The 17,800-nt window shown below is 47.0% G+C and overlaps 2 protein-coding genes across 5 annotated transcripts; one reads left to right on the forward strand and one right to left on the reverse strand.

The window, feature by feature from the left end:
- Positions 1–13: 13 nt before the first annotated feature.
- On the forward strand, positions 14–9,374 carry CUNH17orf114 (chromosome unknown C17orf114 homolog). 3 transcript variants are annotated; one of them, XR_008222226.1, is made up of 4 exons: positions 14–358; positions 641–859; positions 5,723–5,895; positions 8,967–9,073. XR_008222226.1 is itself a non-coding variant. In XM_052756498.1 (2 exons), the coding sequence occupies exons 1-2, from the start codon at positions 8,426–8,428 to the stop codon at positions 9,128–9,130; spliced, it is 237 nt and encodes a 78-aa protein (XP_052612458.1). In that variant the 3' UTR covers positions 9,131–9,374. The 3 variants fall into 3 exon arrangements, 1 of the variants encoding a protein (XP_052612458.1); XR_008222225.1 differs by having other exon boundaries at positions 14–859; XM_052756498.1 differs by lacking the exons at positions 14–358; positions 641–859; positions 5,723–5,895 and adding an exon at positions 8,426–8,498 and having other exon boundaries at positions 8,967–9,374.
- A 3,839-nt stretch (positions 9,375–13,213) lies between these two features.
- Psmb6 (proteasome 20S subunit beta 6) lies at positions 13,214–15,380 on the reverse strand. Of its 2 annotated transcripts, none has more exons than XM_052756737.1 (6): positions 15,246–15,379; positions 14,790–14,857; positions 14,363–14,494; positions 14,124–14,253; positions 13,550–13,694; positions 13,214–13,429 (listed from the first exon to the last, which is right to left on the reverse strand). In XM_052756737.1, exons 1-6 carry the CDS (start codon positions 15,342–15,344, stop codon positions 13,287–13,289), a joined length of 717 nt encoding a protein of 238 aa, XP_052612697.1. In that variant the 5' UTR covers positions 15,345–15,379; the 3' UTR covers positions 13,214–13,286. The 2 variants fall into 2 exon arrangements, with proteins under 2 accessions (XP_052612697.1, XP_052612698.1); XM_052756738.1 differs by having other exon boundaries at positions 13,258–13,449; positions 15,246–15,380.
- Between the last annotated feature and the right edge of the window lie 2,420 nt (positions 15,381–17,800).

Below are 17,800 nucleotides of genomic sequence, written 5' to 3' on the forward strand. Positions count from 1 at the left end.
CGCCCACTCCCCAGGGCCGTCCTCTCCCTCTGGATGCCCTCGGGGCACAAGGCTTTCAAGATCCGGCACCCTTAGTGTGCGATCCACCGTGCGCACATTCCTCTACTGCGCGCGCGCGAGCCGGCCTTGGGTCGTCCGGTCTCCAGCGCTGCCTGGAATCAGGGCGGAACCGGCCACCGTGGCGAGGACCTGCCGGTGTGCTCTTGCTGAGCCCGGTACAGATGGCATTTGTTGATGGGAGGTAATAAGAGAATAAAACACCAGAAGGATGATGACTCCAAGATCGTTGCTGTATGAGAAATCGCATTCTTCATTCACAGAACATTTGTCGCTCAGTAGGGATTAGCCAGACGCTGAGGTACTGTAACAGATCAGCCTCAGAACCTACTTACCTGTCAGCGCCAGTCTAGAAAAAACTTTTTTCCCCCCAGATCCTAAAGGTCGTTTTCCTTCCTTCTTTTCTTCTAAATTTCCATTGATAAACATTTGAGTTGTTTTCGGGTTTTTTTGTCCACTGGAAATGAAGCGGCCACGAACATTCATGTACCAGTCATTTTTGTGGACTTTACGTTTTAATTTCTCTTTTGTAAATAACTAAAGTGGAAGTACTGGGTCATATAAGTGGATGTTTAACTTACAGGAGACTGTCACGACCTGGGCTTGGCAGTTTGTCGCCCAGCAGCAAAGAGAATGTTGCAAGAGGATTGTAAAGCTTGGGGGTGGAGGCCAGCTGAGGCTACCCAGAAAAGCACTGCCAAAAGACAAAACCAGGGGCTGCAGAGCCGGCTCTGTGCTTCAAGGCGCTGGCTGAGGACAGAGGTTCGATTCCCAGCGCCCACAAGGCTGCCCACAAATAGAGGTAACTCCAGTTCTAGAGGGTCTAATGCCCTCTTCTTGCCACCATGGACACTGCACATACACAAAACATGCACACACACAAAATAAAAATAAAGAAAAATTAAGTTAAAAACCCTTACCAAAATGGCTCTTCTATTTTACTTTTATTTTTACATTTTTAAAAATTTTTAATTTTTTTTTCAAGACAAGATTTCTCTGTACATGTATCCCAGGCTGGCCTTCAACTCAGAGTTGCCTGCCTCTGCCTCCCAGGTGCCAGGATTAAAGTTGTGTGCCACCACAGCCAGGTCTATTTTACATTTCTAAAAACCAGTGCATGGTACTTCTATTATAGTTACTCCATAGTACGGTGCACACCCAACGCTGTAGGTCCATCAAGTGGTGTGAAAGGTGTGGCATTGCAATCTTTTTTTTTTTCTCAAGACAGGGTTTCTCGGTGTAGTTTTGTTTCCTGTCCTGGATCTCGTTCTGTAGACCAGGCTGGCCTCAAACTCACAGAGATCCGCCTGGCTATGCCTCCCAAGTACTGGGATCAAAGGTGTGGGCCACACCGCCTGGTTGGCATTGCAATCTTAATAGTACATCTCTGGTCTGGCGTGATGGCACATGCCTTTAATCTCAGCACTCAAGAGGCAGAAGCAGGCAGATCTTTGTGAGTTCGAGGCCAGGCTGGTTCTAGGACAGCCAAAGGTCGTTAACACAGAGAAATCCTCTCTCCAAAAAAAATTGTACATCTCTGAATATTAATGATCTTAACTGTATTTCATATGCTTAAATATCTGTTCATTTTTTCTAATATTAAAAACCATACATACATACATACATATTCGACAGGATCTCTATATCAGTGGTTCTCAACCTTTGGGTCGAAACCTCTTTGGGGGTCTTTGCAAGACCATGAGAAAACATAGATATTTACATTACAATTCATAACAGTAGCAAATTAGTTATGAAGTGGCAATGAAAATAATGTTATGGTTGGGGGTCACCACAACATGAGAACCTGTATAAATGGTTGCAACATTTGGAAGGCTGAGAAACACTGCTCTATATAGTCCCAGATGGCCTGGAAATCACTATATAGACAAGGCTGGCCTCACAAGAGATCTGGTGCCTTTGCCTCCAGAATGCTGGTATTAAAGGTATGCATTCTCTCATTCTCTCTCTCTCTCTCTCTCTCTCTCTCTCTCTCTCTCTCTCTCTCTCTCCCCCCCTCTCCCTTCCCCTCCCCCTCTCTCTTTCTCTCCCCCATGTATATTTTTTAAATTTATTTTTATTTTATGTTCATTGGTGTTTTGCCTGTGTGTATGTCTGTGTAAGGATGTCAAATCCCCTGGAACTAGAGTTACAGACACTTGTGAGCTGCCATGTGGTTGCTGGGACTTGAACCTGTGTCCTCTAGAAGAACAGTCCATGCTTTTAACCACTGACCCATCTCTCCAGTCCCATGTATGTATATTTTTTAAAGTTAAAAAATATATATCCACAGAAAAATATATACTCAAATGCTCATAGCAGCATTATTCCTAAGAGGCAGGAAGTGAAAAGGAGACAAATGTACGTCAGCCGATGAAGATATAGCCATATACCATACCATTCAGCCATAAAGAGAAGCTATGTACTGATGCGTGTACTCTCAACACGGAGGAACTCTGAAAACAGTGAGCTAAGTAAAATAAGATGGACAAAAAACGGGCTGGAGAAATGGCTCAGTGGTTAAGAGCACTCACTGCTCTTCCAAAGGTCTTGGGTTCAATTCCCAGCACCCACATGGCAGCTCACAGCTGTCTTATGCCCTCATTTGCTGTGCAGATGTATATGCAGACAAAGTACCCATAAAGATAAAATACATAAATAATCATGTTTAAAAAAAAATAAGATGGACAAAAAGCCACATATTGTAAGACTCCACAGTACATTAGTTACTTTCTCCTTGATGGGATCAAATCTCAGGCAGAGAGCAATTTACTGGAGGGCTTTGATTATTTTTGTTTTGTCTCATGGTTTAAGGGAAAATGTCCACCACAGAAGAAAGGCTGTAGCAGCAGCCTGCTTGCTCACGGGGGACCCGGAAGTGGAGAAAGGTGAATATTGGTGCTAAGGTGGCTTCTTCTTGTTTCTCTTTCTATTCATTCTGGGACCCTAGCACATGGGACAGTACCATCCACACTCAGGACGCGTCTTTCTTCTTCGCTCAATGTGTCTAGATAGCAGGAATTGTGATTCACACTTGTATTCCCAGCTGAGGCAGCTGAGGGTCATTATGAGTTTGAGGCTAGCCTGGGCTACAGAGGGAGGTCCTATCTCAAGAAACCAAACAACCTTCCTCTCTGGAAACATCTTCACAGACTTGGCCAAAAGTATGCTCATCCATGAATTATGTGTTTTGTTGTTGTTGCTGCTGCTGCTGCTGTTTATAGAAGATGATCTACAGCTTGATGTGTAGAGCAGGCTGGCCTAGAACTCACAGAGATCTGCCTGCCTCTGCCTCCTGAATGCTGGGATTAAAGGCGTGCGACACCACTACCCGGCAAGTTGTTTTTTTTTAAATTTTGTGTGTGTGTGTGTGTGTGTGTGTGTGTGTGTGATGATGTAATGTACACACACACACACACACACACACACACACACACACACACACATGTGCATGCAGGAACCCAAGGAGGTCAGAAGAGGGCGTCAGAGGCCCTGGAATGGGAGTTATAGGGACCTGTGAACTGCTATGTGGGTACCCAGGACTTCTGTAAGAGCAGTCAGTGCTTCTAACTGCTGAGCCGTCTCTTCAGCCCTGCCTAGGTGGTTTTTAATCTAATCAAGTTGACACTCAAGCCTGGCAGCCGTGGCCGTGGCGGTGGTGAACGCCTTCAATCCCAGAGGCAGAGGCAGGCGGATCTGTGAGTTCAAGGCTTACAGAGCTGGTTCTAGACAGCTAGGGTGGGGTTGGGGATTTAGCTCAGTGGTAGAGCGCTTGCCTAACAAGCACAAGGCCCTGGGTTCGGGCCTCAGCTCCAGAAAATTAAAAAAAAAAAAAAAAAAAAAAGACAGCTAGGGCTACATAAAGAAACCCTGTCTCAAGGGAAAAAAGGTTGACAATCAAATTATCCATCACCACTCTAAGCCCTGTTCTGACCAAATCACAAAGAGGAGTATTGGGGGGGATAGGGAGGAAAGAGGAAAGGGATGGACCAGCTTTTCCTGTCTTTTGTATTATATGTCTCTTCAACATATAGCCAACAAGTATCTTGTCAATATAGTTAGTCGATAGGTTGACCTAAAAAAATTAGCTAACCATCACAATATGGAATGTTCAGAATAAAAAAAAAACAGTCCACAGAAACAGGAAGTAGATTAGTGGCTGTCGGAGTAGGGAGAAGGAGGAATGGGGAATGATTTCTAATGAGTACAAGGGTTTCTTGAGGGTAATGGAAAAATCTAAAATTAGTTGTGATGGTTATGTAACTCTGTGAATATAGCAAAAACCACCATGGAATTGTGTCTTAAAAGGGTGAACTTCATGTATGTTCTGAAGTACATTGCAATAAACTATAAACCACATAAATTGTTACTATCGATAAACCATGATGCTGAAAGAAACTAGACACAAAAGAGTAATGCAGTATGATTACATTTATACAAAGTTCTGAAACAGACAAAAACAACTGACAGTAATGGAAATCAGATAAGTAGTTGCCTGAGGCAAGGCATGAGAAGAGATTGCCTAAAAGGGGCTTTTTATAAGGGGAATTCTTAGAGTGATAGAAAATGTGTTCCAGGGCTGGGGAGATGAGTCGATAGATAAAGTGCTTGGTGTCCAAGTGTGAGAACCCGAGTTCAGAGCCCCAGGATCCACACAAGAGCCAGGCTGGGGACTGGAGAGATGTCAGGTGAGTGTACACACTTACCAAACCCTCACATACACAAACCGGGCATGGTGGCTGGCAACCCCAGCACTCCAGGGGATAGAGACAGGTGGGTCTCTGGCGATCTAAGTTCAGTAAAGACCCTTCTTCTCTCGAAGACTAAGGGGGGGGGTGGTAGTGAGATGGTTCAAAGGGTAAACACTACCAAGTGTGACCACCTGAGGTGAACCCCTGGGGCCCTGCTACCAAGTCTGACCACCTGAGTTCAACTCCTGGGGCCCTGCTACCAAGTCTGACCACCTGAGGTGAACCCCTGGGGCCCTGCTACCAAGTGTGACCACCTGAGGTGAACCCCTGGGGCCCTGCTACCAAGTCTGACCACCTGAGGTGAATTCCTGGGGCCCACGTGGTATTAGAAGAGCACTGACTCCAGCAAGTTGATTTCTGACATCCACACATGCTATGCTGTGGCACACATACACACACACACACACACACACACACACACACACACAAAATAAATTTAAAGTGTAATTTAAAAATAAGATGGAGAGCCAGGCGGTGGTGGTGCACGCCTTTGATTCCAGCACTCAGGATGTAGATCCAGGCAGATCTCTTTGAGTTTGAGGCCAGCCTGGGCTACAGAGTGAGTTCCAAGAAAGGCACCAAAGCTACACAGAGAAATCCTGTCTCAAAAAAAAAAAAAAAAAAAAAAAAAAAAAAAAAGATGGAGAATGATAGAGGAAGTCACCTGATGTTAACCCCTTGCCTCTGCGTACACATGCATGTACACCTACACTTATAACCCTTCCCCCCCCGTACACACACACACACACACACACACACACACACACACACACACACGAGAAATGTCTGATTGCAAAACTCAATGGAGCTATATGGTGTGATATAGGTGTTCAAGATGTACATACTTAGTGTCTGTTAATATGATAAAGACCATAAACAACTTGGGCTGCCATGGTGACACACATCTTTTATTCCAGGACTCAGAAGGCAGAGGCAGGAGGATCTCTGTGTGTCTGAGGCCAGCCTGGTCTACATCGTGAATTCCGGGACAGCCAGGGCTACATAGATAGACCTCGACTCAAATAAAACAAAAAGGAACTTTGATTTGGCTCGGGTATCCCAGGTCAAGGTCCACTGATGGAAACTCAAGGTAGGATCCGAAGCAAAAGTCAAGAAGTAACACTGTTACCTGGCTTGCTCCTCTGCTCTGCTCGGTTTACTTCCTTCTGTATCCCAGGACCACTTGCCCAGGACCTCCCACATCAATCACCAATCAAGAACACCCCCCCTCCCCCCGCCCCAGGCTTGCCTATAGGCCAATCGGATGGGGAGCATTTTCTCAATTGAGGTCCCTTCTTCCCAAATGACTCCAGCTTGTGTCAATGTTGACAAAAAAAACTAATGAACACGCTTGTTTCAATAAGGTACTTTTTCAGGGGTTCGGAGGAAGGTCTCACTGTATAGTTCAGGCTGAACTTGAAGTAGCTATCCTCCTGCTTCAGTCTCTTGAGTATTGCTAAAATTTCAGGGATGCACCACCACTGCCAGCTCAAAACAAAACCAGGGGGCTGGAGAGATGGCTCAGAGGTTAAGAGCACTGACTACTCTTCCAAAGGTCCTGAGTTCAATTCCCAGCAACCACATGGTGGCTCACAACCATCTGCAATGAGATCTGGTGCCCTCTTCTGGCCTGCAGGGATGTATGCAGGCAGAACACTGTATGCATAATAAATATAAAAAAAAAAAAAAAAAAAAAAAAAAAAAAAAAAAAACCAAAAGGCAAAACCCAAGTGTGGTAGCCCTCACCTATAATAGCAGCACTTGGGAGACAGAGGCAGAATAGCAGGAGTTCAAGGCCAGCCTTGACGACATAGAGGGTTTGAGGCCAGCGGCATGTAACCCTACTGTAGAATATTTTGTTCATGTTGCATTTGTTTAACTCTGTGAAGCTGTGTTACTGTGCCTGTCTAACACACCTGATGGGCTAATAAAGAACTGAACGGCCAATAGCAAGGCAGGAGAAAGGATAGGCGGGGGCTGGCAGGCAGAGAGAATATATAGAGGAAGAAATCTGGGAGAAGGAGATCAAGGAGCCAGAGAAGGAGGAGGACTCCAGGGGTTAGCCACCCAGCTACACAGCACACGGAGTAAGAGAAAGATTTACAGAAGTAAGAGCATGGGGAAAGCCCAGAGGCAAAAGGTAGATGGGATAAGATAAGGAAAGCTGGCAAGAAAGAAGCCAAGCTAAGGCCGGGCATTCATAAGCCTCCAGGAATGGTTTATTTGGGAGCTGGGTGGCAGGCCCCCCAACAAGAGAAAAACAACAACACAACCCTCCCTCAAAAAACAACACACCACTCCCCCAAATCAAAAAATTGCTGGGATTTTGCTCAGGGCTAGAGAGCTTTCCAAGCACATAAGAGGCTCTGGGTTTCATCCCCAACACTGCAAAACTCAAACAAAAAGTAAGCAACACAGCCCACTGACTTCTCAGTACAGAGCGACCAGCAGGGCTTCTGACCATCTCCTGCTGGGGGCACCCTCAGGGAATGATGACGTGGACCGTGAGCAGCTCTACACAGGGTACTTGGTCATAGTGCTGAGCACCTGAAGTTCCCAGCCTGGGTCCTGCCCCACACCCTGACCCCTAGCTAAGGACATCAGGGCCTAAGTGACACACTTGACAAGTGCAGAGTTAACAAGTCAGATCTGGAGTAAGGCCAACTTAGGGTGGGGCTGAAGAGGCATCTATCCAGTTCTGGGTAACTGCCTGCACGACCTCGGGCAAGTTACCCATCTCTTAGTGACCCCCCTTTCCTCATCTGTAAAATCAGGATAGTAACAGCACCTCAGAAGTTCACTAGTGACAGAGCCCTCACCTACTGTTGGGATAGCCTTGGGCAATACTATGGGATCCACACTGTAAAACAATCACAGCAAATAGCAAACAGGGACAAGTCACCAGACCAGCTGGGGCTGGTGGTGTATGCCTGTGATCCCAGCACTGAGAGACTGAGGCAGGAGAATCACCAAGAGTTCCAGGCTAGTCTGAGTCACATTGTGAGACTGTCTCAAAACAAAAAACAAAGCGTTATCAGACTTAGTGAGAACACATTTCTTTCTCTGGATAAAGTTTCTCATGCTAAAAACTTAGTATTCTTTAAATTTGTATACCTTGGCCACTTCGAATTTGCATCCTAAAATAAACGTTAAAAAGAAAAGAAATGGTGGTGGGGAGGGGATAGCTTAGCGACCGAGCCCTCACCCATACAGGAGGCCCTGGGCTCTGTTACCAATACCAAACATTCAAAACAAAACAGATTCCCATCCCAGCAGTGTCCAGCATGACTCCAAGTTGAGGGGTATTGCTCTACTGAATTTTCACTGTCACGGCACCCCTCTGCCTGCCTCTGTCATGAAATCTCTCCCAACCTCCTCCATTTGCATGGGGGTAAAAGAACCCCCAAATCAAGAGGGCACCAAATACAAGTATTTGAACGGGGTAGTCCACCACCCTTTCCTCCCTCCCTCTTTCCCTCCTTCTATCTCCCGGCGCCTATAATCACCAGGCGGTCTGAGGCTAAGTGGTAGTTTTGCCCACGGTGGGGGGACTTGAAAACCACACCCCTCCCCCTGGGGCCCTCCTGGCCCTTCCCAACGTCCCAGTCTCCACTATTGAGATGGGTCTGAAGGGGGCTTGGTGTTTCCCATGGTGTGGGTGCCGGAGACAGCGGGGGACTGAAGGAGGAACAGGTATGGGGGAAGAAAAGGCTGATTGACATGAATTGGGGGGGAAAGATAAACCCTCAAACCAGGGAAGGAAAAGGATTCTGTTGCCTAGGTGGGAGGCAGATTTCTCGCGTCTCTTCAGGGCCATCTGAAGATTTCGCAGAGACTACTGCAAAACAGGAAGATGGAAGCCAGTGGTGAAAGCATAAGGATTTCAAGATGGTGGCAGCAGAGTACTACTGCCTCAAGCACTGGGGTGCTTTCGAGCAGGAGAGGGATTTGGAGGGGTGTCTACAACAGCTCAACCATATCCTGGGGGAGCTGTCCCCACTTTAGACGCTCCCTCTCCACAGCCTGGGTGCTGTCACCAACACCCCTCAGTCTCACTCTCTTCTGTCACCTCTCCTCTATGGCCATGATGGGAGGCATAGGGGAGTTAAACCCTGACCTTCCCCCTCCAACCCTCCTTCCTCTTCTGATTGTCCTCTTTAGGCCTGGAACCTGCTTCCCCGCCTGATCCCAGCCCAGCTGTAACCCCCACTGTGGCTGGAGGACTGTCCTCTCCAGGGGCCGGTGCCTACTTAAGCCGGAAAGCTCGGCTCTCCTTCCGCCACCAGCTGCATGACGTGGCCTCCGCCAACGACTCTACCATTTGAAAGGGACCACCAGGGGCTACACTTTACTCCAGGAAGTCTTGGCAACCTTCTGTCACATTTCTCGGTGGTCCCAAGTCTGTCATGACCTCATTAAACGTGTCCAGAGTTGCAAAGTGTCGTGTTTGAGTGTCGGGTAGGGCTGACTGGGACGGCTATACTAGGTCTGCGGTACAAACAAGTCTGAGGTGGGAAGTGTGTATCAAACGGGGGTGGTGTATCTGAGGCAGATCCCAGGTATAGTCAATGGGAAAGTTAAGTTTACTGAAATGAGGCGTCGGAGTTGAGTGTGGGGAAAGTGGGCTGGGGGAAGTTGGGGGCTGGGCAAGACAGGAAACAGAATTAAGTTTTGCTTTGTTTTTGAGACAGGGTTTCTCTGTGTAGCCTTGGCAATCCTGGAACTTGCTCTGTAGACCAGGCTGGCCTTGAACTCACAGAGATCTGCCTGTCTCTGCCTCCCAAATGCTGGGATTAAAGACATGCGCCACCGCCGCCGCCGCCACCACCACCACCACCACCACCACCCAGCTAAAGAATTTATTATCTAGTGTTGGCTGGGAGAAGACTCAGTGGGTAAAGATGCTTGCTGCATAAAGCCTTAAGATCTGGGTTTGATCACTGGAACCCTTGTAAAAAGCCAGATACCCAAAGCACAGCTGTAATCCCAGCACAGCACTCCTAGAGAGACGGGAGGTGGAGACAGTACAAAGCATAGGAAGAAACAAGCTAGACCTTGCCTTAACAGGGTAGAAGAGAATCAATTCCAGAGAGTTGTCCTCAGACTTCTACATGTGTGCTGTGTCATGAACACACGAGAGCACACACACCACGTGTGCACACACACACACACACACACACACACACACACACACACACACACACACTAAAACCTTCAAAAATTTTAAGTGAGAAGAGGGAGTGAAAAGCATGCAAGAGATGAAGAATGGGAAGGAATGCTGAGAAATGCTTTTAGGTGGCCTGGTCTTTGAACTCATGAACCCAGTCAAAATTTCAGCAAGGATGGAAGAGGAGCTCCGAGTCCCCACCCTAGCTGAGGAGCCATGGGCAGTTGTTGGCTGCCAGGGAGTCAGTTTTTCTTGACGTGTGGCCCCTGGTATGTTAGCCATGCTCTAGTGGATGGCTCCATACCCGTGTGCATTCAGGCAGCACTAACTGGACTCAGTGGCGTGCGTGCGTGCGTCCGTCCGTCCGTCCATCCATCCATCCGTCCATCCATTCATCTATATCTAGATGGGTATCGATACATACGACATGAAAATGGAAGAGAGACATGTTGGGGGAGGATCCAGAGATGAGAAAGAAGGGGCACTGAGGAATGGATACAATCAAGGTATAATGTATAAATGTATGAAATTGTCTACTCCCTGCTGGTCAGTGACAATGATCTATCAATGAATCAGGAAGAATTCCTTCTTTTCCTGAGTTGACTTTCTGGTAGCGACAGTAGATGAGTAAAAAAGCAAGCAGGCCAACAGGAGATAACAATTAGGAGGAAAATTAGACAGGGTAATGTGAGAACGGGTCAGGGGTCAGGAATGTTTCTTCCATTTTAAGATATCAGAAAAGGCCTTCCTGATAAGGAGACCTCTGAGCTGAGACCAGGGTAATGTAGCTGGGGAAAGCTACAATATGTCAATGCAGGTCTCTGACTAACAGGTCAGTGTGGCTCTGGTGTCAGATGTTGATAAATGAGGGAGGCTGTGCATGTGTGGAGGCAAGTGGTATTTAGGAAGTCTCTTTAACTTCAACTTAATTCTGCAGCAAACCTCAAAATACTCTATTAAAAATAAAGTTTTGCCAAGCACAGTGGCTCCTGTCTAAAGTCTGAGAGGCTGAGGTACGAGGGTTGCCGCAAGTTCCAGGATAGCCTGGGCTACATAGTGAGTTCCAGGCCAGTCTGAGAGTGAAATCTGTCTTAAGAAACTTGGGGCTGGGTGGTGGTGGTGCACACCTTTGTGCCCAGCACTCGGGAGGTAGAAGTAGGCGGATGTCTGAGTTTGAGGCTAGCCTGGTCTACAGAGTGAGTTTCAGGAAACTTGGCAATCTGGACATTGTAGCACACACCTATAACCCCAGCACTCTGGAGGGTGAGGAAGGACCATAAGCTCAGGGGCAGCCTGGGCTACACAGAGAAACCTTGTTTAAATTCATGGGGCAGAAGATGTAGTCCGGTTGTAAATTACTTGTCTAGCACTGCAGAGCCCTTTCTCAGATGCTCGGCACTGCAGAACAAAAACAAACAGCAAAATCCACCCACCAATATTTAAGTACAAAATCCCTAAATTTAGAAAACAGAAAAAGCACCAGTGATTAGTGTCAAAGCCGGGGCAGCTGTCTGGTCTTCTAGGTTTAAGTAGCCAGTATTCTAGGTGGAATGGCAATTTCCTAAGGAGTGTTTTTGTCTTTTTTTTTTGGTGGGGGGTGTTATTGTTTTGAAAGAGGGTCTCACTAGGTAGCCCTGGATAACTCTGAACTCCCTATGTAGACCAGGCTGGCCCCAAACTCAGAGAACCATCTGCCTCAGCCTAGTATAAAAGGTGAGTGCTACACCTGGCCTGATCTCGAGAACTGTGCCACAGAGAAGCAACATGGGCTCATATTTACAAAGATCTACAGTTAAAGGATTGCATAAGGGCAGGCATGGATGAGGGGAGGGGCTCGGAGTCGGTTACACACTTTCAGGAAGTTTTTAGAGCTGAACTGTTAGGTTAAGTACAAGAGAGAGAATTTAGGAAGAACAGGTTTGGGCATGAAAATCTAAAGTATTTTAGTTAAATGTTTAGAGTCAGAGATCCCTTTCTTCTCTTTCCACTTAATTAGGACCTTACCCCTTGTAATGGTAATGTTGTCAACTTGATGAGTTTGGAATCACCATGGAAAACAGACCTCTGGGCACTTCTGTGAAGGAGTTTCCAGATTAGTTAACTGAGGTGGAGAGATCCATCCTAAATGTAAGGGTGCCCCATTCCATGGGCTGGAGTCCAAGAATAAATAAAAAGAGAGGGAGCCCTGTGGCACTGCTTCCTGCTCATGGGCACACCGTGTCCCCTCTGCCATGATTGCTCATGAGAGTATTTTAGCTTCCTCTCCCTTCCTTTCTTAGATTCCATAGGAACCGTCCTTCCTGCCCTCTGAACTACTCCAGAACAAGGTCTGTAAATGTGGCTTCTATGGTACCCTGATCAATGGACTAGAGAAAGTAAGACTGGGAGATGAGTCACTGAACACCTGTGAGTTCCTTTAGGTCCTTGGTTTGAATGGGGACAGCTCTGAAGGGGCTGGAGTCCATTCTCAGCCAAATGAGGACGGTGGCTTACAGACTGGCCAAAAGAACTCCCTATGGCTGCCCTCTGCCACCTAGCATCCACCTTAATTTCCACTTGTATACAAGGCCCACTCTTTCCCCAAAGACAAAGAAGTCACATTGCTGTGTGATTAAGTGATAGAGAGAAAAAGGGGACCAAGAGGCTAGGCTAGGGGGAGTTTTAGCTTGGACTTAGGAGGTTGCTGCAGGCCCCATATCAACCGTTCAGTAGCGGGAATGTAGAGGGAATACGATCTACAGAAAGATTCAGAATATATTGGTACACAGCTGTGACCTGGGCACTCATGAAGCAAAGGCAGGAGGACTGCCATGAGTTCAAGGTCAGCTTGAGCTATAAGAGATCTAGTCTCAAAATAGAAAAACAAAGGGGCTGGAGAGCTGGCTCAGTGGTTCTGAGTGCTGACTGCTCTTCCGGAGGACCTGGGTTCGATTCCCAGCACCCACACAGCAGCTCACAGCTGTCTGTAACTCCAGTTGCTCAGGATTCGACACCTTCACATAAACATATATGCAGACAAAACACCAACGCACATAAAGTCAATAAAAAATTAATTCAAAAACTAACCAACCCAAGATAACTCAATGATAGTAGTAATAATAGAAGAACAGAGCATTTCTAAACCTTCCTCATTACCTCTCTAATTCCCACCAAGCTCAGTGACAGTGCAGTAGTTTGCACAAGAGAATGGACCTGACAAGTTCAAGCTTGAAGTCAAGTAAAGAACCCCAAAACAGAAACATCTCTTTGACAAACTGTTTATTAACTTTTGCATCAGTATGAATATCTTTTATGACACCCTAGAACACTAGGATTCAGGGGGGTGGTAAAGTGGAAGTGGTGAATTTGGGTATCTGGTCTCCCAAAAGTACCTGCCGCTCTACCCCCGATTCTTGAATGGCTGCCAAGCGGATCACTCCTCCACTGGAGCCATCTCGTTCCATAGCCAAAGCGAGAGCTGTAGACAAAAGGAGGAAATTGGGTTTAGAGTTAGGTGCTGAGAATGTGGCAAGGAATAAGATATCTTGGCACGGCTTGGGTAACAAGGGCTGAGGTTCACAGAAGCCCAAATTCTCACCATTGGCGGTGAATTGCAGACATTCGTCCTTGGTCATGCCTTCCCGATAGGTAGCATCAACATAGCCATAGATATATGAGCTCCCAGAACCTCCAATGGCAAAGGACTGCCTTACCATCATACCCCCCATGGGAACGGAGTACACCTGCCGGAGGGAGGGAGGAGAAAAACCATTAGTTGCACCCCACACATGTACATCCACCTGTCCCTTTTGATTTTGGTCTGGGGAAAGTTTATGGTAAACCAAAAAATGGCTGGGGTGGGACTGGGGATGGCTCGGGTGGTAAAGTGACTGCTGGATCAGCCTGAAGACCTGACTTCAAACCCCTAGCACTGTCTAAAGGCCAGGCATGCCTGCAACCCTAGCAGTGGGAGAAGCGGGCGGAGGGGGTGAGCCTGATGTTCAGCGTGACTGTCTCAAGAAATGGAGAGACCAGAAGATGACACTCCCAGCAGACCTCTGGCCTCCACACACACATCTGCATCTACACGCAGACACCCACAAGAATATGTGCAACAGGACAGACAGACGGATGGACAGACAGACACACAAAACGGTGCAGGAGGGCCTAACCTGCCCTCCTTCTTGAGGGTCCCAGCCTGCAATGATGATTCCTGCCATCAGGTCTTCTCGGTATCGGTAGCACATCTCCTTAAAGAGACTGGCGGCTGTGTGTACTAGTGGAGGCTCGTTCAGTTCGATACTAGAAGGTGGGGATGGAAGAAGGCTGTATGAGGACCTGGAGTCAGGCCTCTTAGTGCTTTATGTCCCAGATCCCCGAGGATATTTTTTCCTCCCCTGCCCCCAAGCACCTGTGGAAACCAAGCTGGTAAGTGACAGCATCAGCTACTGCTTGGGTATCGGCCGCTGAGCCAGATCGGCAGCAGAAGATATGGTCATGGATAGGGGTCAGCTTGTCTGTCACTCGATTGGCGATGTAAGACCTGCAGGATGGCAGAACGGTGAGAAGGACCCCACTTGCCTCCCACCAGCTTCAGGGAGAAACATTGGTACTACCTATTAGTTCTGAAAAATGAAGCAGGTGAACGGAGACCAGCCCTTCGTCAGTGTTTCACCAAAAGGTGAGCCACAGAATTGCGAACAAATCCTTATCTCCAGGTAGAGGAGAAACGTCTCTTCTCACAGGGGTCTGAGGGCGCTAAGGATGGACTGGTGGGCAGAATGGGCTGTGTGTATGGGGTGGGGGCACAGCCAGACCTTTTTCTGTTATGAGCTCACCCAGTGGTTGTTCTCGAGTCTGCTCCTAGAACCACGCCCCCATCAAACTGCACAGCCATGATCGTGGTCTGGGAAAAAGCAGAGCGTAAAAAAGGTGAAGCTGAGCCTTTACCACATTCTCGAGCACACATCAACCTCAGGGATTCCTCACCCGGGGTCTCGAACACAAAATGCGTGCTCCGCGGGCCCATTATCAAATATGGGGGGGGGGCGCTCAACACTTCAAAGAACTTAAAAAGCCCCAACTTCAAATCCCAGGATCCAGAATCTTACGCTCAGTGCACCGTTCACCTTTCCCCGCGGAAGGTATCACCCACTCCAGCCTCCACAGAACCCTCTCGCAAAACAACACTGCACCTCTCTCCCAACCCACGAAGCCCGAACCCATTCGGGCTCCACGCTTTCCCCCCGCGCCAAGCCTACTACGTGATTTCTGAATCCCAACTCTTTCCTCACCCCTGTGGAGACTTCCCGGTTTTCCCAGTCTGGGGCGAGAGCCTCCGGCCCAAAAGCCGGTGCAGAGACCCCTCCTCGAACAGCTAAGGTGGCCGCCATCTTCCTCTTCTACTGCTGCCACAAAGCAACTGTCGTAAAGCGCTCCGTCACTCCCTGTAGTAGCTCTCCGAGGCCTTCTGGGAAGGAAGCGGGGCTGAGGTTGACGGCAGAAGGGAAAACGGACCGCCCGGTTGCGACAGTGGACGCTTGACGGCAGTGTGTCAAGTTACAAAAAAAAAAAAAAAAAAAAGAGGTGGGTACGGGGAGGGAAGGCGGGGCGGAGCCTCTTCTCTTACTGAGGCTTGCTGGAGCCCTGAGGCTAAAGATAGTTGTAAATGCGGCCCAACTTTATGAGATTTGTGTGTGTGAGTGTGTGATTTTTTTTGCTTTTGTTTTTGGTAACTCGATTGTGTGGTCTGGAGTATGAAGGTTTTGTAGATGATAACGTTGTGTCGCGATGTCAAAAGGGTGGCCACGCCTGATTGGTGTCCTGGTTCCAAGAGCCTCAAGATAGAGTAAAGATTGGAATGATCGGGGCATGTTTTCATCCCTCTTGGTCACAAACTTAGCAGTGTGTGTTAGGAGTTGATTTTCTGGGTCTTTTGAAGAAGCTATAATTGTTTTCTGGATCATCTGTCCTACTTGACAACCACACCTGACGTTTCTGAGGGTTTCCACTTTCATGCATTATCACCGGTGTAATATCTGTATCTGTATCTCTATCTATCTATCTATCTATCTATCCATCCATCATCTATCTATTATTATCTTTTTTTTTTAAACTCCCCCTCTGTATTATATTTTTCAATCATGGCCATTCTAGTGCATGTGGATGCAATCTTGTGATTTTGATTGTTTTTCCCGAATAATTATTAGTTAAGCATATTCCTATGGCTGTGAGCCATTTGTGTATCTTCTTGGAGCAATGTCCATTCGAAGTCTGCCCATTTTAAAAAGGGTTACTTTGGGTTGGGGATTTAGCTCAGTGGTAGAGTGCTTGCCTAGCAAGCACAAGGCCCTGGATTCGATCCTCAGCTCAAAAAAAAAAAAAAAGGTTACTTAGGGGTTGGAGCACTGACTGCTTTTCCAGAGGACCCTGGTTCAATTCCCAGTACCCACATAGTAGCTCACAGCTGTCTGTAGTTCTAGTTCCAGGGGCTCTGACACCCATGGCAAAACACCAATGCACATAAAATAAAAATAAATAAACTTTAAGAAAGGGTTAGTTGGTGTTTTTATTGTTGTGTTATAAGTGGGTTTTGTTTTGTTTTGTTTTCTGAGACAAAGTTTCTCTATATAACAGTCCTGGTAGCCCTGGAACTAGCTCTATAGACCAGGCTAGCTTTGATATCTATCTGCCTGCCTCTGCCTCCTGAGTGCTGGGATTAAAGGTATCACCACCACTACTGGGCAAGTGGTGTGTTTTTGTTGTTGTTGTTTTGGGTTTTTGAGACAGGGTTTCTCTGTAGTCCTGGAACTCACTCTGTAGACCAGGCTGGCCTCAAACTCAGAGATCCACCTGCCTCTGCCTCCCAAGTGCTGGGATTAAAGGCATGAGTATTATTTTTTTTATATATTTTAGGTACTAGAAACATCAGACATATGATTTGCAGGTATGTTTCTACCATTTGATTACAGCAAAAGTTTTAAATTTTGGGCAAGTAAAATAGCTTGGCCAGTAAAGGTGTCCCTCCCACAAGGTGGAAGGAGAGAACCAACTCCTGAAAGTGGTCTTCTGACCTCCACACACAATCACTGTGGCTCAAATGCACCCTCCCCTCCCCCAACAAATAACTAAATGTTAAAAAAAAAAAGTTTTACATTTTGGTGAAGTCAAATTTATTCTTTTTTTTTTTTGGTTGTGTTTCTTCATTAATACCCCAAAACCTTTGCATCAATGCTTGGCTTTCTAAGATTTTTGTTTAGCTTTTGCTTTTGTTGCTGGGTTTAAACCCAGAACCTTGTGCATGCATCCTAGGCAAGCACTCTATCACTAAGCTCCATCCCCAGGACTCTTTACTTTTTTTATTTTAAGGAAGGATCTCCCTAAATTGCCAAAGCTAGCTTTGAACTTATCTGTAGCCCAGGCAGGCACTGTGGTTGTTAAATTGTTAAGCCTCCCAAGTAGCTGAGATTGCAAGTCCCTGCTACCAGGCTTGGCTTTTCTGATTTTTTTTTTTTAAGATAGCATCTCATGTAGCCTCAAACTTGCTGTGTAGCCAAGGTTGGCTTTGAACTCCCGATCTTCCTCCCTCTACATTCATTTTGTTGGGATTATAGGTAGGTTGTCATGCCCACACTGCTTTTTTTTTTTTTTTTTTTTTTTTTTTTTTTTTTTTTTTTTTTTTTGGTTTTTCGAGACAGGGTTTCTCTGTGTAGCTTTGCGCCTTTCCTGGGACTCACTTGGTAGCCCAGGCTGGCCTCGAACTCACAGAGATCCGCCTGGCTCTGCCTCCCAAGTGCTGGGATTAAAGGCGTGCGCCACCACCGCCCGGCCCACACTGCTTTTTGTTTGT

Source organism: Peromyscus californicus, unplaced genomic scaffold (genome assembly GCF_007827085.1).
Source record: "Peromyscus californicus insignis strain IS unplaced genomic scaffold, ASM782708v3 Scaffold_3__1_contigs__length_106647218, whole genome shotgun sequence".
Lineage (NCBI taxonomy): Eukaryota > Metazoa > Chordata > Mammalia > Rodentia > Cricetidae > Peromyscus > Peromyscus californicus.